Below are 25,050 nucleotides of genomic sequence, written 5' to 3'. Positions count from 1 at the left end.
TCACTACAGCTTTTGATATCTTACATGTTCTCTTCTTCCAGGTCTTGTTACAGGATGAGGATCAGCTACAACACTTCAGTGGCATTTTATTGGGTTAAGACCCAGTTCATCCACTAAAAATTAACATTTTACTTTATCTTTGTCAACACCCTCCACAGTTTCTGCCCCATTTAAAAGAAGGCATTTATGTATTTCTCCTCTCATTTCTTTGTGTCCTGATGCACTCTGCAAAGGCAAGCTGGGAGGAGATAAAGGTGAGAATGCTCTGGCACTGTCAAAGCAGGATTTTTGTAATCAGTTCATCCCTCATGATGATTTCAGAAATCCAGCATAGTTTGGAGGAAGGAAGGTGTCCCACAGTCCATGTTATGGTGAAAACTTACCTTTTGTGTTTCTGCATGGGGACACCAAGTGCCCATGGCACATCTCAGACAGAAGTTTTCAAAGTCTTGAACTCTGGATTGGATCCAGGTTGAGTGTTTGCATTCTACCCTGTCGAGTTCCTCTCGTGGGTCCTGCACTGTCCCTTTCTCCCCCAGCCTGCAGGGCTGGGTTATGTGCTTTCTGACACACCTACTACTTTCACTGTAAAGGGAAGATATTTCAGAACTGAGAGCACCATTATGGATTTGAGAAATCCAGGTTTCTGAACCATCCCAGGTTTCCCAACCTGTGGCCCATCACTCAGCCTTTCCCCAGAAGAAATGGAGCTAACAACAATTTATTTTAAAGTTGTGCTGTAGACATAAACATGGAAACACATGAGGCACTCAGATATTACAAGCAAAGTCATACAAGGACCAAAGATTGACAGATCACATCTTCACCAAACCAGCAAGAAAAATTTCAAAGCATCTGGATGAAAACAAGTCCAGAAATACACAGATATTGATATAAGATTCTTGTGCCAATATTTCTGCCTGATAGGAACTAAGATGAATTATCAATCACAAATATTGAAGAGAGCTATAAAATATAAAATGAAACTGTATTATTATAATTTTAGTTCTTTATTTTCCTTATTTATCTTTCCAACTCTCACTACTAATTTATCTTGTTTAAGAAAAATAGCATATAAGTGTAGTGGAGCTTGATTACTGAGAATGGCTATTAATGTAGCATCTCAGAGCACTCTCTAGACAGTTGAAAGGCTTTTAACAGTAAAATATGAAGGTTTCCTTCAAATTTGCAGCCATATGCCTTCTAAAACTTTGTTTTAGTAGTTGCCAAGATTTCAGTGATTTATAGAAGCCAAAGTATCTGATTTTTGTCTCCCCACAAGAGATGAGAACTATTTTTTCTTATTATTTTGTAAAGGCAACATCATTATCTCAATCAAAAAAAGAAAAAAGTTGAGCTACATTAAAGATACAGCTTTCAAAATATTTTTAAGGCATCTGGCCTTATTTAAACCATCAAATTTACATTCAATTCCTTCAGGGATGGCTTTGCTGCTTTGTGCTGGCTCCGTGCCCTCTGAATAAACCTGGATTTAATGCATGCCACCACTGCATTTCCCCGGCTGCACTGCTGCCTGGGGTAGATATATAGCAGAGGTATAAAAAGTAGAAGTATAAAAAGCCCAACTTTGGACATGATGATTCATTCTGACAAAAACACCCCTGACCCTGTAACTGTTAAGTCTCAGCTACAGTTGGACTTGTGACTAATGTCATTATCTATTTATTCTGAATTTACGATTAGAAGTGTTTATGTACCATGAAACATTCTCTGTGAGCTAGACAGGAAACTATAAACCATTTTATGAGATCTATACATGGCTGATGGCAGAACCTTAATGCATCACAAAGGTTCATCCACACCCAAGAAATGCCAAAACACATTTTTTGTATTTCCCTCTTAAGTGAGATGGACATTTGACAAAGAGAAGTGTGCCCCAAAAACCCAGGGCAGCATATTTTGGAGGGTCCTGAGTGTCTCTGGAGAAATATCTGGAGCACTGTCAGCTTCTCCCAATTTCCAGACAAAGACAAAAGTCTTTTACAGGGTTTGCTTTTCTCAGAGGAAAGACTGACAGAGGATGGACCAGGAAATGAGATGAAGCCCAACTAGAAATTTGTGTTGTGGCTCCCTCACCTCTGATGAGTTTTAAGCTGAACTTTTATCCCTGTTTTGTGGATGGCTGAAATAAAAACTGAAAAAAACAGGCAGTTTAACCACAGAGCAGGGCAGGCACTGAGCTGAGAGCAAAACTCACACTCCCTTAATGATACACAGTCATATTCCTACCGAAACTGAAGTTTTCCTTCTTCAGGTAACTAATATGAAATAATCAACATTACCTGATTCAGTACCAATAAATCCTGGCTAAGAATAGAAATGATCTGCAAGTTGAAATTACAGAAGTGTAAAGCTATTCATACGCAGCCATTAACTGAATCTCAAGCTGAATTTTTTACATATAATAAAAATATGTAGTACTGGCCTAAATAGACATCTCTGTTTCTGCAGCATGGGAAGTGGTGCTAAGAAACACTCCAAGTGCAGCACAAGTATTACTGGTTGCATTTTTGTTTTAAGAGGAGTTAAAGAAAACTCTAAAGATGAGAAAAAAAGTGATTACTTCCCAAAATAAGAATAAACTGGGTTATACCAAGATAGGGAGACACAACATACCTTGTTTGACTCTAAATTCAGCTCCCTGACTTGTGCAGAGAAGTGAAAGGTTATTATATGGGTTTACTGGGCAAACCCAGATTTTATAAATAATTGCCTGTCAGGCTGTTCAAGATAGACAAACACAGAGCAGACCAACAAAAACATGATCTGTCATATTTCTGAGAGAAATGTATGTTGAGTCTTCATTCTCTGGGACTTTAAGGAGACCAGTAAAAAATAAGTGCCAGTATTTTTCCTGCTTATGCATATTTTAAAATGTAAAATCTGGGAGAGAGACAGCAACAGAAGGAATTTAGATTCCAGTACCCAGTGCCTGAAATGGTTTCTTCTGTCTGTATCCCTGCAGATCGAAACCAAATACAATAAATGCTGGTGTTCTTTTAAAAAAGTCTGGATGTTTACAGCAAGCATATAATTTTCCATGATTAAGGATGCCAACAAAAATAAAGAGTGATGATAAAAAGAAAAGTTTAATCATATATTTCAAGAAGCACAAATGGAACATCAGAAAACTTCCCCCTCCCTCGTTTAATACATTGTACACATTACTGTTAGTCCTTTACACACAGAAAATTTCCAGAAAACAGAAGTGTAAGCAGATAAAAGATAAAAGCAATTTATGAATGGCAGCAATATTGGACGTACGACGTTTACTTTTACAATACATTGGTTGCAAAGAGAATTTTTCCATTTATTTAAAAAATACACATATATTTAAAGTTTTTGCAAGCAGGTCCAGGAGAGCAGGACAACAAAACCACCTACAAAGGACCACAAGAGGAGCACAGAGCAGGAGTGAAAAATTAAGACCTCACATACTAAGCACAGAGGAGGAGGATGGCTGCACTAAATAAAATACTTCGCTTTCTCCTTTGATCCCTTGAGTGCTCTGTATTAACTTGAGGCTTAAGTTGGATTCCAAGCCTGAGCTCAGGGCAGATGAAGACCCCTGGTGTGTGGATACCACAGGGACACCAGCAGGATGTGCCAGCAGATCCTGGTGAGGGGCTGAAGCAGGAGCCCTTTTCCCTGCTCAAGCATCGCCGTGGTTAGCTCTATATTTGTACGGTTTTTACAGGAAGAAATGAATGTGCTTGTGAGGCCAGCAAAGGCTGGAGGAGCAAAGGGATGGGAACAAGCATGGAGGCAGGGACTGAGATTTAAAAAAAAAAATAAAAAAAAAAAATCTTGAAAACAAACAATGTTAGCTAAAATATATATATATAAAAAAAAAAGGAAAAAGAGCTGGTTTCTTCTTTAAGCAAATCCAACAGTAATGCTGCCTTTGTCAACAACAGGGACAACATCTGCTTCCTACAGCAAATGCTGAGCAAGTACACAACATTAAGCCCTTGCCTAGAACCACTGAGACAGACACAGTTATTGAAACACTGCTCTAAATACTTTAGAATGTATTTTTCCAGATAGGGATCCACTCCAGTGCCAAGCCACTGCAAAGGCTTTCTTTGATTTTGGACAATGATGGCTCAAACCTTAGGAGATGCCAATATTGAAAATTTGGGTGTGAGCACTTAGCCCATCTTTGGGTCTGCAACAAGCCAAGTCTCTATCTGGTAATGTTTAGTTTACCTGAACTTTTTCTGAATATCTTTGCATCCAAACTTGGTATGGCTGTCATCAAAATCCCCTCACTGGACTGAACTGGGTTATCCTCTATGAACACATATTAATTGATGGAAACAAGTGGAAATTAGTAGAAAATAGAGGGAAATAGTTTTTGTTTTTGTAAAAAATGCAAAGAAAACTACATAACCTTTATACAACCTAATGAACCAACACAACCCAGTCTATATCTGGCCTCTTCCTGCCCCATCCTGCTTTACAAAAAACATCTTTTGGAGAACATACAGACTTCCAGACACTTAAATAAAAATGACATGGCAGCCAGAAAGTCCCCTGCAAACTCCAGCATTGTCTGAGCTGCATTCTTGTCCACCTACACCCTATCCCAAACATCCTGCCATTAATTAGCTAAATGTTCCAGCTAGTAAACAAGAATAACGATTGAGGGGGCTGGAAAAAGAGACAGAGACAGCCAGCAGATAGTCACAACAAACCAGCCCACTCACTGGTACATGGAGACATTGGAGCTTGGTTTTTTTTTCCTTCCATGGAGGGGAAAAGAAAATCACCTTAATATAATACTGTCTTTCCTGTTGCTGCAGCCACATCCACATCAGCAGGCGAGAAAAGTCATCCCATTCCTGCGGTAGGCACTCTGTCAGGGAAAGAGAAAATCTGCAGTGAATTATCACATCAGCTTCAACAAGGGAAGGAGGCCGAGAGAAAGGCAAGGCTTTCTTCCTGTTTTGTAGGCTATTCTGGCTGCAATCTAATAGTGCTCTTAATCTGAACATTTCTGGTGGGGAAGCTGTAAGCAACCACTTTGTCTATTAAAAAATCAGTGTGGTTAACAAGTGGTTAGTGACTCTATTTCAGGAGAGCAAGAGATAGGCAAAAATGTAACATCCTCCTTTGTTAACTGCCTGCAAAATAGAGGAGACAAAAATACACCATTCTGCTGAACCTGTTTGTCCTTTATAAGCACTATTCACCATGTTCAAGAATCATTTCAAAATTGCCTGAATACTATATAAATTGTTGAATAATTTCAGTTTTCCAAGCTTAATTTATAGTCTGAGTCTGAAGTTATGCAAACAGACACTGGTATAATCCCCACCACTCCAAACCCAAATTAATCTTAAAGACTCTCTGGTCAGTAGGAAATAATTTGATATCCCATATATTGTAACTGGGATGACGTGTTTCCAATGGTAAAGAAGCGCAGGAGTTAAGTGGGACTTGAGAAAATAATTTTAAAAGATCCTGTGACACTGGCTGCCTAAAATACCTTTCATGCATTTTTAACAGCTTTTTCTGAATCAATATAGGAAGCTATACCTTTTAATGTCACTGAAAACCCTATAATGTAAGGAGATATTCTCAGTTTAAAAATACTTTCTTTTTCTATTAACATTATCTTTAAAAAAGCAAAGAATTTTAAATAGTTTTGCTTTATTTGGTTCACCTTCAGCAGCCATCCTGTTTTAAAAACAAAAATGTAGTAATTTATTTCATTACAGTTAGTGCTTCATCAGATTTATTTTGTACCTCTTCAGTTGAAGCACATAGGAAGTGCCATATATAACCACCATTTTTAGTGGCTCTACCAATTTCCTAATTAATTTCAGCCAGATCAATTTCTCCTCTTTTAAACTAGAGTAACATTAGGAGCAAAGGATAACCTCAAACAACTTTGGGTATAAATAGCATTTATACTGAACTGTAAAGAAATAATTTCAAAAGCAGTAAGGATGTATTCAGAGAGACGTTTTACAGACAGTGAATATGCAAAAGGAAATATGTACAAGATGTTCATTACAGCAGCCTTTACATTAACACCACACTTCAGTCTGGAGATCTAGCAGCATATGGCATTAAAGTTGAAGAGCAGAACATCAGCTCTGGGATATACAGCCAAGACATGACAGTATCACCACAAACAAAACACAAAATAAATCCAAAGACTCTATACCCAAACATGAAATGCCCAAAACAGACTAGCCAATAATTTTGAAAGAATCCAATATATTACCACAACCACAAACAGAAAGTCCAAGGCAGTTTGGATGTTCAGCTTGCCCAAACCATTATGGCTGGCATTTGGAAGTCAATGCAAAAGTAATGTTTTTAGCTGCTTGACCCCGATAGTTTCACAGGGCTTTATAACCCAAGCAACAACCTTTAACACATAAAACAAAATATTCAGGACTACTGTGCAGTTTGCTTGGAGACAAATGATCCCAAGCACAAAGCTGGATCTACATGAAAGATAAAAGGCTGAATTTTGCAGAAGGAATTTTGGTTGTGAAGCAAAGTTGGGCTTGGCTGGGCTCACCTGGGAAATAACGAAGTGTAACATTTTCCAACATGGGCAGTGCTGTACAGCCAATTATATCCCTGCAAAGGTCATTTCAGAAGCCAGTTTCATGGCAGGCAGGATAACACCTTTGGAGAGTTGGGCACACCCACTGTCTATATTTAGTGATATAAAAAGTGTGGCTATAGTTAGGATTGAGAACTATTTCCTACCTCATTCCCCTTTTCACATACTTTAAAATTTCTGAAACATTTGCCCTTAGGCCGAAATTTCCTCTGCTTTAATCTCTGCCTGAAGTTCACTTTCTTTGGAAAGGACCAACAAAATTCCTGAAGCCATTATGAAGTACAGCAATAATGAAAACAACACATTTTTTTCCTTCCCAAGCCAGGCAAAATTATTCTGATATATGTATATTTTGCTATGGAATTTAGCCATAAATTGAAGCATTTTACCCAGAAACCATCCATACCTTCAACCTCAGCATAAAGGTAACTGTTTTGAAAATCAGTATTTCAGAGGAGGGAGTTTGATTCATCCCATTCCATAACAAGATAACACTTCGTTCTCGTTTTGATACATTCCTAGATAATAAAGGTTAACCTCCAAAATACTTTTCATGCAGAGCAAAAGTATTTTACAGACATCCCATTTTTTTCAGTTATACCAGATATCTTTTAAGATCTATACAGCTGAATTTGTGATACTGAAAGGCAGATCTTTACATGCCAAGAAGCATGAAGAGAAACAGCAAGATGTTTTTCATAAAATTCACATGTGTATGTGCCCTTGCAAGAGTTTAGATGTATGTGGCAGCCATTTAATGTGGTTGGAGATAATTTAGAGGGTTTGGATGACACTTCTGGGTGCTTTATGCCACTTTGGCAGCATCCACATTTCATTTATTTTATTTTTTTTTTAAATATGATTATTTGGCTCAGAATTACAGATAGAGGATGATGCAGGCTCTTGATGTGGGATTAAAATAGCTGTATCCATTTTGCTGGATATGTCTTGCTGTCAAGAGATAACATGAGTCTATGGACTTCTGGCTCCTGGAGCCCTTTCTGGAAAAGTGTCTACTGAATCCAAATTTTCTGTGTGTTCTCTCTTAAAATTTACTACCAGGCTGTGCTCTGACTTTTCCTGCTGTGGGCTGAGTCTCTGCTATGGCTGAAGTTCTGTCAGCCTCATGCTGTACCCAGTATGTGCAGGGGTGGTAAAGGGACCACCTTTCAGGCATGGAGAATCACCTAACCTGGCCCAAATTATACAGTCTGCCTTCCCAGAATGGCTTCCCCACCCTGAAAAGGTGATCTAACATTATCTGGCTAATCTAGCTCCCATAAAAACACTTCCTGCTCCTTGATATCACATGACAAGCTTTTTCTTCCTTTTCTCTGACCTCCTTGAAGGTAGAAGGAGAGATTGCTGCCAACCAGAGCCAGAGGATGCACAGTCTGTGACAATGTGAAAGCAGAAACACGACCTTCATCTTGTCCAGGCCACTCTTACCACCTGCTCCAGTTTAGGGGAGATTTGTGATAATTTTGCTTCTTAGTCCTCGTTTTTTAGTCCTACCCTGACCTAATGAGTCCACCCCTGCCCATGGCAGTGGGGTTGGAACCAGATCTTTAACACCACTTCTAACCCCAACCACTCTACGAGTCTACTCCATGAAGGCATCTTTTAAAGAATCTTCTCAGGCATCTTCTATAATGGAATGCTCCCTTGAAAATGTTGCTCCTTCAAGTTGTCAAAGCACATTGGATTCTGACACAGGATCCTCTCTGGAAACACTATCAATATTTAATCAGTGAAGGCAGGCTTTTTTCCAGCAATCTGAAAGGAGGCACAATGAAGCAGGAAAGATAGGCAGTGTTCACTGCTGTCACCTAAAAACAGCATCTTGCTTTGCCCTTAGTTTGGTGAAAGAAGGAAAAACTAACAGCTTAAAAAGCCAGCAGACACAAGGCAACTTGGCCAAGCAAATCCTCAAATTTAATGAAAAATCATCCATTTTCTACTCCCTTTGTTTCCAGTACCATTTCTCTCTGGCAGTGGTAGCCCACGGCAGTGTCATTATGAAGGACCAAAAAGAACTACTCCAAGAAAAGGGCAGCAAAATTCCTGTCCTCACAGCAGGTCCCATGAAATGGGACAGCTTACTGAAGAGTTCATAGGACAATTTAAGGACAGATAATTGTGTTCATTAGCAGTTTAGGACTAGGAGAATGGCTTTAAACTGAAAGAGAGTAGGTTTAGATTGGATATTAGGAAGACATTGTTCCCGCTGAGGATGGTGAGGCCTGGCACGGATTGCCCAGAGAAGCTGTGGTTGCTCCATCCCTGAAAGTGTCCAAGGCCAGGTTGGATGGGGCTTGGAGCAACCTGGGATAGTGGAAGGTGTCCCTGACCGTGGTAGGGGATGGGAACTGCACAATCTTTAACATCCCTTCCAACCCAGACTGTGATTCTACCATTTACAGAAACAAGTCCCAGCCAAACATGAAAATGTGTAAGTACTCCTCAATGAGAGAACAGAGTAGATTAGAATACCAAGACTTCTGAACAGGCACCTCAGCTAGAAATGGTTTCCAGTTAACAATTTACACTAGTGCATAATTTCACAGCTGTAGCATGATGAGAAAGAATAATTTTGGCAGGAGAATGAAACAGCTGTGATTTTTGAGTGGGCTGAGGCTTAATTTTTATTTGGGATAAAATTTGGAAAGTCTGGGGTAAAACATCTCCAGCGGGCACCTGAGACCAAAGTTTATTGGGCCAAATCCTACATTGGTTTAAATTTGCAGTTCTCCTTGCATTCAAGTTAAGCACAATGTCACACTGCAGGCCTGTTGTATCACTTAGAGACGGTAAATCCTGAATTATAAACCCTGTATAAGTCAGTTACAGAACAGCATTTATAAAACTTGAAGTTTCCTTTTCTTGGTGTCCTCTTGTATGTGTGTGGGCGAGTGGTTTAATTACAGCTCATAAAGTGGAATGGCAGACAGAGACATCCAAATCAAAGAGCAAGACCTGGCTGAACTTCATTAGCAAACATAAATGCAAATAGGCACATCTTGTTTGTGACATGCCATGGTCCTTTCCGCCTTGGGTAATTCTACTCTATTCTCTCACATTTGCATAAATGTAAATCAAACCATATGACTTGAGCAGGTTTGTGATAGGGGAATCATATGCAAAACTTCTTTCCATGAAATAATTCTCTTTGTGCGGTCTTACAATGTAACTGTGAAAATCAGGGAGGGTTGGACCTCAGACAGTGAGAGCCTTTATTTAAAGAACAGTGGAGGGAGCCCTGCCCTTTAAATAAGAGACATTCTTGGATCAGACACTGGCTGGCAGGATGGAAAAAAGGATGTAGCATTAACTTTCATTCCATTCCAAATAACCTGGAACCCATAAACCACCAAGATTCTCTAATTTTCAATCTGCTCCTTTTCTCCCTGTCTCTTCTTTCCATTTTATTTGGGAAATGTTAACTTTGAAATTTCATTAGCTTGCCATAATATCAAACAGGTCACCCTGGACAGATTCATAACTCTTTGTACATAAAAACATCGAGATTAAAACCCCTTCCTAATTCTTTAATACTTCTCTAATTTTTCCCAGCCTGAACAGACAAACCACATGCAAAGAAGTGTCAGCTTATTTAGAGATTAAAATAATAATTAGTTTATGAGGCAAAGTATAAGCAACATTGTTTGAAAAAGAAAATCCATGTGTTGTTTAGTTGCTTCTGTTTAAGTTTAAATAAATTCATGTGGATATAAAGTCTATTTATTAAAAGTGCATCCATGTTACAAAAGAAATATAATGGATAATTCTCCCTCCAATTTAAAACAATAGCACTGAATGCTCTGATTCCACAAACCCATCTTTAATCAGTAGCCAAAGCACAGATGTCTGATATTACTCAAAGGATGCGGGAGCGCTTCATGTCTTGTAATGTCTTGTACATGGTCTGTAATGAATAACACACCCCAAATATGTATCTATGGACACCCAGGTTCAGCACATTACAGACTTACTTGTATGATGCTCTGGCTGACCTGCCCTGCTGTAGCCATGAAATCTCGTGGATTTCATTTATGATGAGGCCAGACCAATGTGCTGAGAGCTACAGCATCCTTTTATCCGTACCGTAACAGTCCCTCTGGAAGCACAACCACATTGGTGCTTACACTAGATCCCAGGAAACCTCAGTTAGGTGGAAGGAACACCAAGAGCTGCATTCCTGAGGTCTGTTCCCTGAGTCCTCAGCCTGGTGAGACAGGGGACAGCCACAGTGTCCATGCCAGAGTACCTGCTCTCAGGAAGGGGCTGGAGATCACACCACTTCATGTAGGTATCCACAAACATCATGCACTGATAAAAGCACTACTCCAATAAACCACTCATCAACAAAATGCTTCCCAGCAAAGTCAGCTCTGGGCTTTGGTTGACCTTTTACCTGCTAGTGGCATAAACTTCTTAAATAATTTTGTAAAACTGGGCTGCTGTGTATAGGAATGGGATATATACAGGACATAGCATCCAAGTCTGTTAAAGAACATACTCTAGATCTCAACTATCCAAATTTTTTATTTTTGTTCTCTGCTTCTGGGATAAATGACATTCCCAAGGCTGATGGAAATGTAGGATCACTGGAAAACAAGGACCAAATATTTTCAGACAGCCTGTGTACCACTACTGGATGGAGAACAAAATGTAGGGCTTGTACTGCTCTCTGTGTATACTGTCCTCCAGTGTATTTGGCCAAAATTGCAGTGCTGCAGTTAACCAGAAAATGCTGCTCTTGGGGCTGGGCTGGTATTGTAAAAAAGAAAAACAAGGCAAAAGGATCATGGCTTCTGTTGCAGCAAGAACTGGGGTGTGGGAGTGGGGTACCAGTGTCTGCCAAGAGAAAAAAGGAACAAAATTGGTGGGGAGAGAGGGATCATTTTAAGTCTCTCAGAGGGTACTGTAAACAGTGGAGAAAGAAGGAAAAAACGGAACTATAAAACAATACTTGGCAGCCAGCTTTGTAAAACAAACATATTTTCACAAAGTCTTTCCCATCACTGCCACCAGCTTTAATGGGCTTTATTTGTCTGAGAGCAAGAAACTCTTTTTAATTGTCAGAGGGAAGGCGACGCTGCTTTGCACTGTGATAGAAATTCCTGTTCTGAGCCCTACTTCAACCACACGCTCCATTCACAGTCAGGGAGAGGAATGCCTGCCCCCAGGCTACAAAACCTGTAGCAGGGCTCCATCACCTCTTCCCTGGACAGCATTAGCTGCCTTTCCTGTGGAGAAAGTTCAAATCCAGCAAGTTCCTCTTGCCTTGGGTCTAATGGCCCGTAACTGTCTGCCCAGGACACACTGCTGACAAAGTACACAGCAGGTCTCCATCAAGCATCAGACCTTGATGGATATGACCTGTTGGAATCCAGAATAATTGGTAAAGCTTAATCCCCTCACCAACTGGAAAGGCAGTGGTTCCTGAGTGTCCCTGATCTCCTCATGAGCAGTGCAATTAGTTCACTTGTATTTTTACTACCTCACTGGTCAAAACACCTGGAGTTGTTCAAGGATCAAACTCTCCCTTCCTGATGTGCCTCAACTCACTGCTTTCTCTGCATGGCAACAATAATGTACACATGGAACTTTATTATATCAGAAAATTAAATTAAAGCTGTAAGTCTTGAGACTTGAGGTATGATTGGACACTGAAACCTCTGGTTGATGACTCAGGGCACTGCACAGTCACAGCACTCCCATGTGAAAATATACCACTAACAATAAAAATCTCATTCAGCCTGAGAGCAATTCAGCACCAAACAACCTGGATGGCTCCCTGTCTCCAGGGATAACTTTATTTGACTTTTTAAGGTTTTCTTCTGCTATAGAAGCTCAAGGTTTTTTCTGTAGGAAGTGACAGAAGAGGTTAAATTCCCCCTCTGTGTCACCACTGCTCATGACCTCAGCATAGGACCTAAAGAGCAAATTTATTTGGAAACAATATGGTGTGGTACAGTCGTCTGAGTACAAGGGTAGGAGCCAGGGCTGGGCTCTGCTCCCAGCTCTGACACTTACTTGCTGTGTGGCCTCAGACAAACCACTTAGTGCCTCAGTGCTTCCATTTCCCCTGCCTTTGAAACAGAAATACTATCACTCACTGAAAACCTTTTTTTGAGGACTGCTTGATTACAGAGCTAATACATGAGACTTTGAATATATTGTATACTATGCCATAATTATTATTTTCATTGCATTATATCTTCCATTGTAATGGCTAAAATACCAGATATATAGAAAAGGATGCTGAAATTGGCAGCTATTGCATAGGAGGAGTGGGTATTACTTTGAAATTAAATTATTTGGGAAGCCAAGACAGTTCACCTACATTTTTCCCTTAAAACTATTGAAATTGTAATGAAAAGCAGCATCTAATGACATTTTGCAACACACTTCTCCCCCACCTCTTGAAAGCATCCTGCAAACGCTCTCTGCAGAGGGCACAGCACCTCTGCTCTCTGATTCAACAGAGCTTTTCAGTGGGGAAATGAGAGCCCAACCAACAACTCGGGTCTGTGAAGAGAGGAATTTTCTCAGGCTGGTGGCAGCACTGGGGTACAGCCACTTCTCACCCTGCTCAGCCCTGACTGATGTGCTCTGTCTGCAGAGGGGCGCCGGCGCACCGGAGCAGTGGGAGGTAAGAGGAATTAAGGTAATGCATCAGTGGCTGCCAGTGAAAGAGATGGGAAGAGGGGGGAGAAAAAAAAAAAAGAGAAAAAAAAAAAGAGGCAAAAGAAATATACTATTTCAATCAAAGTCTGAAATTTGTAGAAGTGGTTTTGGTCTCAATATAGAAAAAATATTTATCCAAGAAACTCCTACTCGGGTGCGAACATCCTACTTCTAGTGGGATTTTGTTTGGCAAAGTGCTGTGAAAGAGTGGAAGCTAATACAGAACATGTCTATAAACAAATATATTTATTTAGTACAGATTGACACATTCACTAGAGTATTTCAGTGATTACACGTGTAAAACTATTTCCTATAGTGGTTTCCTTTTGTGATTCTGCTAATTTATTCAATCCACCCCATTTTCATGCATTGAATGTTATGAGCCATTTCAGCCACCCAGACTGAAATGCATTTGGAGACTACATCCCTGTTTTCTCATTTCATCATCTACACATAATTATTTGGTGATATTAGGCATTTGAGCTCAGATGGAAGCCAACCAACATTTTAATAGCTTAAAAATTACACAAAATGAAGTTTGCCCTGAGGTTAATGAATAAAAGCCAAATCTTGAGGCTCTTGCTCAGTTTTTACTCACTCCTTATTCAGGCAAAAGTTGAGTCAATTGTAGGTTGGACTGATTAAAACCAGAAAAAACATATATTTGGACCTTTCTCTCAGGTAAAACAGAATAAATTACCTAGGATTAGGCTGCAGAATGGCATCCAATCGATCTTGCACATGTATTTCTGCAACGCGCTGGAGAAAAAAATCCAAGTGCTGAGGTGGTTTAACCAGTTAAACCAATATTTTAGCAGCAGAATAAATTATTATATACTACCAGGTTTTATGACATTTATATTAGAAATAGCCCTGAATCAAAATAGGTTTCCTGGTCCCTCCTGGACTTCTGAAAATCAGGATCAAATCCAAACTTAAGAAATGGTTCACTAAATATGAAAGCCAAATGTGCCTATCCTTCAAAACAAAGCTCCTTCCTTAATTTGAACAATAATCCAGGCATGTATTGATACAGGTATTTGATTTTTGATGATGGTAAGCATTTATAATTTAGGAAATTAAAAGTTTTTCTTTAATTACATTCAGGATGTCCTACTCCTTATACAAAGAATGCAATATGCCTGTAAAAAATACAAAGCAGAGCAGTTAATTGGTTTGAACAGTTAACACTTCACCAGTAATTGGTGATAATCACAGAAGGATGCTTCTCCCTTAAGTCACAACCCATTAAATATTGGGCCAGTCTTGGAAAAGTAATGACACATTTATCCCATTCAAGTCAGATTTAAGCATGAGGATTTGGAAAAGAAAGGAGTATGAATGACTGATTTCTTATGCAAATCAAATAGAAGAAGGAAAAAATAGGTAACAAGAATGAAGTGGTCAATGTGTAGATGTGGCAGTTGGGGACTGGTTTTAGTGCTGGGCTTGGCAGTGCTGGGTTAATGGTTGGGTTCAATGATCTTAGAGAGCTTTTCCAACCTAAATGATTCTATGATTTGTGTACAACACCAGATCCTGACTGTGTCTGGGTGATAGTGGCCCTGCTCACTATCTCCTGCAATTCAATCTCACTGCTGAAATATGCTGAGCACATGAGGAGCTGGAACCTGGGATGGCTTTGTTTATAAAGGAATGAGCTGGGACATGTGAAGAGGGCAGTCCCCTCCTGGCCACTACTCAAGCTCCAGAGCCTGGTCCTGCTCTCCCCAGCATTTCCTACCTGCAGGACAGAGGAGAGCCCTCATTACACTTTCAGAGAGCTGTGGGAAAGTTCTGGGCTGTAAGAATGCACCAAGGAACTTGGGATCCCAAGGAAGTGAAGGCTTTTTGTTACATTATACTTTTTTAAATGGCATCATATCCACAATCATATGTTGGAAAAGCTGGTTCACAAGTGGCCATAGACTTCAAGTCTCTCTAATCTATGGTTCAAGTTCTCTTGAATCTTTCAAAATGTCTTTCTGTCCATCTGTTTCTTACCTGCCGAACATCTTGATCAAATGGGTCATCCCAGGGACACGGGATGGTTGCTGAGAATAACAGGATACCAAGATGTTCTTCCTAGAAGTGACTAAAAATTCCTTTTGATAGTTGCTGACTGATTGTTTGTGGTTGGGGGTGGGCAAATAATATTAACTTTGTGAAGCAAGTTAAATAACTCAACAGACTAAGAACCTCCATGCTATAGATCCCTTCCACAGACCTAATTTCAAGTCACTTCCTATGGCACATGATACTTAAATGAAATTTATTTTGAAATGCAAGGACAGACCAATGCCATCAACAATATCTCAGTGGTTTGACCCATCACATCAAACTCTCTTTTCTTTACCGCATCTCATCTTTTTCTCTTGTGTCCAGTTTAAGAGCAGACACACATTTATATGCACATCTATAAAAGTGATACTTGTCTGAAAATGAACTGGCCAGGCCACAAGATTCTTCTGGCTGATTGCCATTGTTCAGTCACTATATATGGGTTTAGGAATAGGGAGATGGATTACTCGCTTGCAACCCCACCATGGGCTTTTCATGATATCACAGCCCATATTTTTTTAATAACATCAAGGAATATTTAAATCCTGTATGGAAGTTTTTTCATACATACTTCTTTGATGTTAGAACATTTTGATTTGTGTGCATGCTGACACCAGAACATCTCGATTACTGCATGTTCATTTATCAGAGAGTGCAGGGTTGACCCCGTTTGGATGTGTAATTATTGCATCAAATAGATAACATGGGCTAATCATGCTGACAGCACCATCCCCACTTCCAGTGGCTGGAAATGAAAGAATATTAAATAATTACTTTAAATGAAGAGTTAGTTAGATCTCATTAAATGTTATTGTTAACTAAAACAATAAAAGTGTTTATATTTTAAAAAAGCAGAAAGGTGGTAGGGAAGTAAGTGAGCCCCAAGCCTAGAACACATTGAAGTTCCTGGATTTAAATGTAATGGGACCCAGTGGATCCAGGCTTCAGCAAAGACAGAGCTGTTGTCTCCAGCACATTATTTATTGTAATGGTGTAATTCCTTTTTCCTTTGTTTCTCCTTTTCCCCCCAGCAGAATGGCTATTGGTAAGATGGGAATGTGAAATCCAGGTTTTCATCTCTCCAGTAGCTCTGAATCTCCTGGCTTTTGTGGACTGAAATCAGACCCTGAAATCACTTATGTGCATTTTGTTTTGGGTAATTGACATTAATTTTTAGGTTGCATCACTGACATCAATCAGCACTACTCTCAGAGGACTAGAGTTAAGGGGCCACAATAAAAGGCCATGATATTGTTTCTTTTGTTTTATTTTTGGAGCACTTTGACTACTCTGTACTTTTCCAGTGGATGTTACATTTTTTTGGGGTGAGACAGTTTAAAACATTACTGACTGTCTCATTTAAAATAATACTTTGGCATTACGGTGAATGCCTGGCTCCAGAGGCTGGGACAGCCAAGGCTGGTAAAAATTCAAGTTGATACCTTTTGTCTATGTAACACTTTGAAGAAACTATGGAATGACAACACATTTCTTCAGAGAGAGCCCTGCTGCCCAGTACAGATGTTTCCCATATGGTAAGGGAAAGGTTGGTCCCTTCCCCCTCCACTCATCAGTGTTCTCACATCGTAGCAGGAATCTACAAAGACAACACGGCTGTAAGTGACACCGCACAGAAGCCTCCAGCAGCACGTACTGCCAAAGGAGAAGCTGATTTTCATTGTCAGGGCACAAATACACTCCATTGCAGCCCATTGATGGGGAGCATTTTGACTCTTCAGCTTCCTGCTTCACCAGTGTACGGCACAAAAACCCTGGAATAAGTGGCCCAGGGAAGCCAGACTGGGTTTCAGACGCCAAAATGATGAGATGGAGAAAATAAATTAAATTAGTAGAAATTACTGCAGATGATCATCCTGCAGCAACTGGTGGGGGTCAACACCTTCTCCCTCAGACCCTAATGGGTGGGAAGAAAAATTCTTTCTAACACAAGATCATGATTTTTAGGGAAGAAGAATCTGAGGCACTTCAGTGGGGCTAAGATCTATTTCTTGGGCACTGGGACACAGTCACACACACACGTTCATAGGTAGGTCTAGAAAACAGCCATTGGGGAGAGAACTGGCCTGTTGCCCCATATTTTGCCAAGAAGTTCATCACCCTAGCTGTACTCAAAACGTTCATAAATCCCAATATTTTTTGGATGCTGGAGCTATTCTAACACTCAAGTCTTGAATGCAGGTGTGACTTTTTAAGAGTTTAATGGGTATTTGAGACATTTTGTCATCTCATCCAGTCCTTTCCCAAACCACAGAGTTATCTTATTTCAAAAGTAAACTTCAAAATAAATAAGAACCCAAACATACATGGAGCTTGTGACAAAAAAGAAATAAAATCCTTTTTGTCGATTTCCCTTCACTTTTTTTTTTAGACAAGGTATGGGACCATCTGGGCTAGTCTATATTTAATTTATACTGGACCATTGTTTTTTCATGACAACCAATTTTAGTAATATACATACATACTAGTTTGTATATTTTGCCATTGGTTATTATATATTATTGCACGAACAGTAATATAATATCTAACATTTCTACAAAATAAACCCTAATGATGAGATTTTGAAAACCAGCTACAACCTTACACAGACTAAGAAATAAATCTTAAATAATATCTAGTTGACCGCTTCTTTGCTTTTTCATTATTACTTCCTTCTCAGCTTTCTAAAAGGTCCACTACTATTAACTCATTTCTTAGAAACTATAAGATATTCCCCAATAAACTGAATAATTTTCATTTTTCTCTTATTGTATTTCCCTGTTCACCTTTTCCTGTTCCTCACAATAGCATTTTTGCCTAGTTCTTTATTACCAACCCTACTCTGCTTAACTTTAATTCAATCTATCTTTCTATTTATCTTCTTTGCCCTCCAGTTCAGCTTACCCACCCTTCAGTTTCCAGCCCATTCTCCCACCTTTCCATAACTCATTATTTCCACTCCCTTTTGACTAGACTCTGTTTGTCTCTGCTGTTTTTCTTTCCAACTTTATTTCTGCAGGTCCTTGTCTTTTACCAACATCATCTCCTCTGTACAGAAGCAAAGGATTTCTGTGTCTTAAAAGAATTCCATTCAAAATTTACTTCACTTTCTCCCAACCACTACTACAATAGACATTAGGGGTCTACAAATATATCTGCAGTTATTGCAGAAACTGTAGAAAAACAGATCTACTGCTTGTGGTAGGATACATGAAGAGCTTTGGCAATACCAAAGTGGGCATTGCCAACACAAGAGATAAACTCAGTGCTTCTGAGTTTCCTAAACACCAATTTGGAGCAGCCAGTGGTTGTCACTCAGGGCACAACAGAGCCCTCAGAATCTTGGGGGAGATATTGCAGCAAAGCATGTTTTGGAGTGATATTTATTCCTCCAGGGGGGGTTGTTGATGGGGTGAATCATTGATCCTGACCCACTGTGAACCACTGATCTCCACTGAGGGAGCAAGAAAACAACCCTTTTTTGTGTGTCCCATGTGGTACTTCCAACAGGTGTTACAGAGAAAAAACAGGGGAAAACCAAATATAACAAATAAACAAAATAATAGATAAAAAGACAGATTAATAAAACATCTTGGTCCTGAACTGGAAGAGAAGACAGATGCAGATTCAGCTTTGGCTTTTGAAATGACTGGGCCAGGGAGCCAAACAGGGGGACATTTTTTGACTTGTGGGCAAATTTTATCAGGCACCAGGCAGAATCAACCAACCACTTACTCACAGGCCACTTGCCCAGTCTGAGAAGGGAACTATTTTCAGTCTTTGACAGATTGGACTTGAACAGGAACCAGAAGTGAAAGCATCTATTGTCTATTATCCATCCCAGCCCCAAGACTTCCAATTTCTAATTTACCATGTAGCCTGTTCAGAAAAGGTTTGTCAAGCAACAGCCTCTCTAAACAAATTATATTGAAATTCCTTATACTGTGCCACATACTTTACTTGCTGTTCCAGAAAGAGCCACATAATAAGTTTCTAACAAGGACACTGGTTATTAAAGCACTCTCAATTTTCTAGGTCATAGAGGTGAAAGGCAAAGTCAAAATAATTGAAACAAAATATTCTATAAATCACGGGTGTTTACTTACAAAGAAAAAAAAAAAAGATAAGAAGAGACCTGCTGCTGCACTAACCAAAACTCAGCTAGCTATTTTGAATTACCATGCTCATGATGAAAGCAAAATTTAAGGCGCCACAGTTGGCTTTTGGAAATATCCAAACAGTTCAAAACCAAACAGAGCTCAGCAGCAACTGGATCCTTCTTTCTTTTCCCACTTCTTCCTCCAAAATGTGTAAGACACACATGGCAAAGAAATACACTGGAAATGCATGCTGTTCCTTTTTTATCCACTTAAATGTGAGAAGTAGACACCTTTTTAAACATATATGTTTGCTGAGGTAGCCCAGGGATTTAAACTGGGAAGTGCAAAAGTTCTTGATGCATTTTGTGAAGAGGAAATTTTTTAGAATTGCCATCTGTATCTCCTACTTTCAAGAAACATTAAGATCTGAGCTTTCTGAAAATAACCTTGCATCATCTCAGTATATTTTGAGACATTATTTTTCACAGTGTTGCATCTTTATATTAGTACACAAGAAAAATAATTTTTTTTGCTGCAGTTTTATTCTTGAAGAGACACACCTTATTTATCAGCTTCTCAAATGTGTTTCAATCCATATTTACTGTGAAGACTAACAGAGTTTATCTATTTTTCCAAGGAACATGCTTTTTCAAGAATACAGTTAGAAACAAGTCCCATTTCTTATGGGAGTTTTCTATGTTTTTATCTGTGATTAAATGATGATTCTTCAGTGGTTGAGTAGAACTCATTGAGAATGCACATGCACTCAGGTAATAAAATCATAGAATCATAGAATCACTGACTGGTTTGCATTGGGAAGGACTTTAAAGTCCATTCCAACCCCTTGCCATGAGTCAGGACACCTTCCACTAGACCTGTTTGCTGTTTGATTTAACAATAAAAAGAAAAAATGAAGGAGCAGATTGAGGATCTAAAAGGAGGGCAAAGGAGCTGCAATCTGCCTTCTGATCTGGGGCATGGAGCAGCCCACTACAGGTGACACAGTGAAATCAGACAGAAGTGGATAAGAAGAGCTGTGGATGCTCCCATCCCATCAAGACTCAGAGCAGTCACTGTTGGTGGGCTCCAGGGACCCCCAGATGTGATCCTGCCCCACCCCACACTTCCTGGCAAAAAAAAACAAAAAAAGAAAACAGTTGGGGCTGGCTGTGGTACCACTTGCCTTCCTTCTGGGTGAATCCAGAGGAGGAAGGGATCAGGATAAATTATAGGTCCCTGCAAAAGCTCTGTGTGTTTCTGTTGACGCCATCTGGAAGCAGTGATAATGCCATGATTAGTGGTGGCATTACTACAGAGGATCTGCTGCCTCTATTGAAACCAGCCATGCTGTGTGCTGGCTCATGATCCATGTTTGCTCTAATTTCCTCCCTGACATTTCATTCCTAAAGCTGTCAATATCCCGTTAACCTTCCTGGCATTGAAACTCTCAAACCACGTCCTGTTTCAGCTCTGATTTTGAATCTCAGTTGTGATAAGCAATATCAAAGGCTAAGCTTACAATATACCATTGGCCTCATCTAAATCACACTTTAGGTGGGGGGGAGTTTTTTCTTGCTTATACACATCATAAAGCAGGATACAAAAATGTGATATCCTAAAATTAGTTCCTTGATTTGTTGCAAATGTTCTTTTCTGGTAATTGACAGATCCTGCAGATTTCAAAGGCCAGAAGTGTCCTGTAATCAGGGGAATTGCTCACACTCGGTTCATACAGTTTTAAGTCAGAAGGGAAAATTAGATCATCTAGTCTGACCTCCTGCATACCACAGACCACAGAATTTCAGCCAGTTGCCCTTATTTTAGGCCAGTAACCAATTTAACAAAAGCATATTTTCCAGAAATTCATTTGACCTCCACTTGGAGTCATCAAGAACGAGACAATGCAGAACTTCACTTGGTACTTTGTTCCACTGTTAATTGCCTTGTGCCTTATTTCTAAGTTGAATTTCTCTGGTGTTAATTTTCTACATAAACGCAAGTTACAAGAATGGGAATTACAACTGTCTCCACAATGGTGACATTAATGTGAAAAGAGCATGTCCAAGTGGGATACTAAAAATCATTTTGGACACATGCTCAGAAATATTTAAGTACCAGCTGATCCAGATGAGCCCATTATTGGATTTATTGAGATATCTGAATCAGGTACAAAAGGATCTATCTATAGGAATATTTTAGTTTGGATCAGGGGTGTGCTTTTGAAACAAATCCCCCATTCATCCTCAGTTACTGCACATCATTTTGTACTGCAGCATGATTTCAGAGCACACTATCTGGTCTTTTTTTGGGTAAAAACAAATCAAAAGATGCACTCCAAAGAGGCATTCCCTCAACGAGGCCAGATTGGACCTAGTGCTAGACTGAAACCCCACTGAAATGCTCATAGAGGGTGAGAACCAACTATTTGTCTTCTGCACATCTGCTCCTATTTGTACTGCTGGCAGAAGCACAGAACCATGGAATCATAGATTGGCTTGGGTTGGAAATGACCATTAAGTTCCAACCTCTCTGCCACAGGTAAGGATACCTTCCACTATATCAAATCACACAGTCACAGTCTAATTCCCCTCAACTTTAAGAAACCTTATGCTAGCAGCAGTAGAGAACAGAAAATCAAGATTTAGTAAATAATTTCAGAAGAACAGTAATAGGTGGAATTGGTTTAGTAGAACAATAGATGGGTATTAATCCATAATCTGAAGAACAATGGCAGCGATCAAAATGTACTACAGTCAAGAGAGTTCCTTTTTATTTTTCCAGTGATATCTTACTTTTAGAAAATAACAAATATTGTAGATAAATTCACCTGGCTCATCCTGAAAAGATCAAGTAAAAAACTAAGGGGTTCTAGGAGAACCACCAGGAAATGATAATGGGAGACACTGACATGGAAAGAAGACAAGAAATATGACCTAATAAATCATAGAATACATGACTCAGAAATGGCTATTCCACAATATTTTAGAGATAATTTGGATAGTTGTTCTAACTCTTTGTTACCAGTCAATGATCTTCAATATCATTGACTTCCCTTCTGTCCAAGGGAAGAACAAAGCAACATTTTCAGAACTCATATCTATTTACCCAGAGACACAGGCCAATAAAGCACTTTTTGCTAAAGGAGGCTTAAAATGAGACATGCAATTCCACACAAGACCACTTAAAGAAGTTGTTATTTGTGGCTGCCAGACCAACAGTGCCATTCTCAGCAATAAGTGTTCCTGTGTGGGGCAGAAACTACCAAGGAATGAGCTAAGAGCAGAAAGAAGATGGAGAGATCAATGGCCTTCAAAATTTTTTTTTTTATTTTTGTTGATGAAACATCCTGGAGAGAGTATAAAAGCCAATGCATGAGTGACTGTGGCAAATCAAGATTTATTATAGAGCTCTTGAGAGAAGTGACTGGCACAGAAGAAGTCTTGGTTCACCACAGTTTTCTCCAATTTTCAAATCAAAATTCCTGTAAGTATTCCTTTGCAAGAGCTGAAAGGCAGTAGAGGTATCAGATTGGTCAGTATGACCCTTTTTACATCTCAATTCCTAATTATTCATTCTTTTCAGAACACAACAGTAGCATGTAACTTCTATAAAGGGAATTAATAGAAATTTCAGCTTGCATTTTCAGAACACAACCTCTCATTAGTTTTTATTATTAAAGAAGAAAAATCTATTTTCCTCTAATATTTGTAACTGTCCAAATGATTGATCTATTTCTCATTTCTTTTATTTTTGGGATTTCTCCTTTCTGGAATGAAGAAATAAAGCATTGAAATATTCCAAAAACAATGAAAGTACTTGTTCCAGCCAAGTACCAAGACAAAACACACAAAAGCTTTCTCTCAGCCTCCCAGCAAAGGTCTGTCAATCCCCAAGTCTGAAATACACTTCAGAAAAGTGCAAATAGAGTTCATGCTGATCTAATCTAGGACTTTTTTGGATATCTAGGACAGGAAATAGGTGCTAATTTAAAATGAAATTTTAGGTTTTGGATTGTCTGTGAAGGTAATTAACATCTACAACTATTTTTCAGAATATAAACTTGGCTTTTGAATACTGATACGACTGAAAGAAAAAAGAAATTCCCAGCATAATGGGGAATCAGAAAAGAATAACAAGGTGATTTTGAAATCCTTGTAAGGTTCCGAGAAGTCTCTTTGGTCTTTGACTCTTTGGCTGCTGATGCTGGATATATGCAAACAGTAATCAGTTCCAGGCCTGCAGTAGCAGTGCTCACTCATAATAGAATAAAATTATAGCTTACATAGGAACTCAGAATTGAGAGAAATCTCTGACTATTTGGCAAAGAAAAGTATCAGGAAAGCAAAGGGGTGGAGAAGAAAGGTTGCAATGAATAAGAAAGGAAAATTACACTGCTCAGACTAATTACACAACATAGAAGAGAAGAGGGGCAGAAGGACAGCAGCACAGAAGGATTACAAGGAAAGCTCAAGAATAAATGCATGTGGCAGAAGTCAAAGAATTTGACAACGGGGACATTCAGGGATCCTGGTCCACACATCATTACTGATGGAGAAATGTCCTTGCCACTGCAGTTATGTTTTCACCAGCAGATCAACACATTGTCTGATGGACTGGCACACGTAATGGTAGTCTTCAAAATGAAATTCAATATATTCTTGTTGCCACTGGAAACCTCACCTTCTTACCCAGTCCCTGCTAATGCAACCAGTTGGCCTGGAAGGATGCCATGTGTCATCATCTCCTGCATTACAGTTTTCTTTGTTAATGCTGGAAATGAAACCTCAGGCACGATAATACCAAGAGTTAACACACACCAGCACATCTATGCCAGCTCAAACCAGTTACATTTTTCTGACTCTGTGGTGGTTTTGAGTTTTCCTTCTCTCCTTCCACCTCCTCTGATCAAGGACACACATGGATACCCAATAGCAGCAAAGCCTTTCTACCAAAATTACTCTCCTTTAGTAACGAGACCACAAAAGGCTGAAACACACAACACTGTCTGCCACCACCCTACTCTGGCTGATTGTCTTTTAATAGCTACAATAACGTTGAGCAAAGGAATAATATTCCACATCCTCAACTCACTGGTGAAGGATCTGGCGCACAAATCTGATGAGGAGCAGCTGAGGGAGCTGAAAAGGGGCTCAGCCTGGAGAAAAGGGGCTCAGGCCTTCTCACTCCCTGCAACTCCCTGACAGGAGAGTGGAGCCAGGTGAGGGTTGGGCTCTTCTCCCAGGCAGTAAGTGACAGGACAAAAAGAAATGGCCTCAAGTTGCACCAGGAGAGATTTAGTTTGTACATTAGGAAAAATTTCTTTACGGAAAGCGCAAAGTATTGGAACAGACTGCCCAGGGCTGTGGTGGAGTCACCATCCTTGGACATATTTAAAAGATGTGTAGATGTGGCACTGAGGAACATGGTTTAGTGATGGATTGACAGTGCTGGGCTCCTGGTTGGACTCGATTATTTTTGGGGTCTTTTCCAACGGAAACAATTCTATGTCTCTTCCAGGCAGTACATGGACAATCCCAAAGGAAAGTGTGCCTTAGCTGAATCTGCTTCTTTATGACTCAAACAGGAAGATCA

The 25,050-nt window shown here is 39.5% G+C and overlaps 1 protein-coding gene across 4 annotated transcripts in view; it reads right to left on the bottom strand.

Moving 5' to 3' along the window:
• Positions 1 to 3,091: 3,091 nt before the first annotated feature.
• Positions 3,092 to 25,050, bottom strand: part of SUPT3H (SPT3 homolog, SAGA and STAGA complex component) — a 253,101-nt gene continuing 231,142 nt past the window's right edge. For 3 of the 4 annotated variants that reach the window (XM_015622505.2, XM_015622504.2, XM_015622506.2), the window contains exon 12: positions 3,092 to 4,899. In XM_015622505.2, coding sequence (XP_015477991.1) covers positions 4,855 to 4,899 — 45 coding nt within the window. In that variant the 3' untranslated portion in view covers positions 3,092 to 4,854. The remainder of the gene's footprint in view (positions 4,900 to 25,050) is intronic. The other variant, XM_015622507.2, reaches the window with a different exon arrangement.

Source organism: Parus major, chromosome 3 (assembly GCF_001522545.3).
Source record: "Parus major isolate Abel chromosome 3, Parus_major1.1, whole genome shotgun sequence".
Lineage (NCBI taxonomy): Eukaryota > Metazoa > Chordata > Aves > Passeriformes > Paridae > Parus > Parus major.
This window is presented reverse-complemented; position numbering and strand designations above follow the sequence as displayed.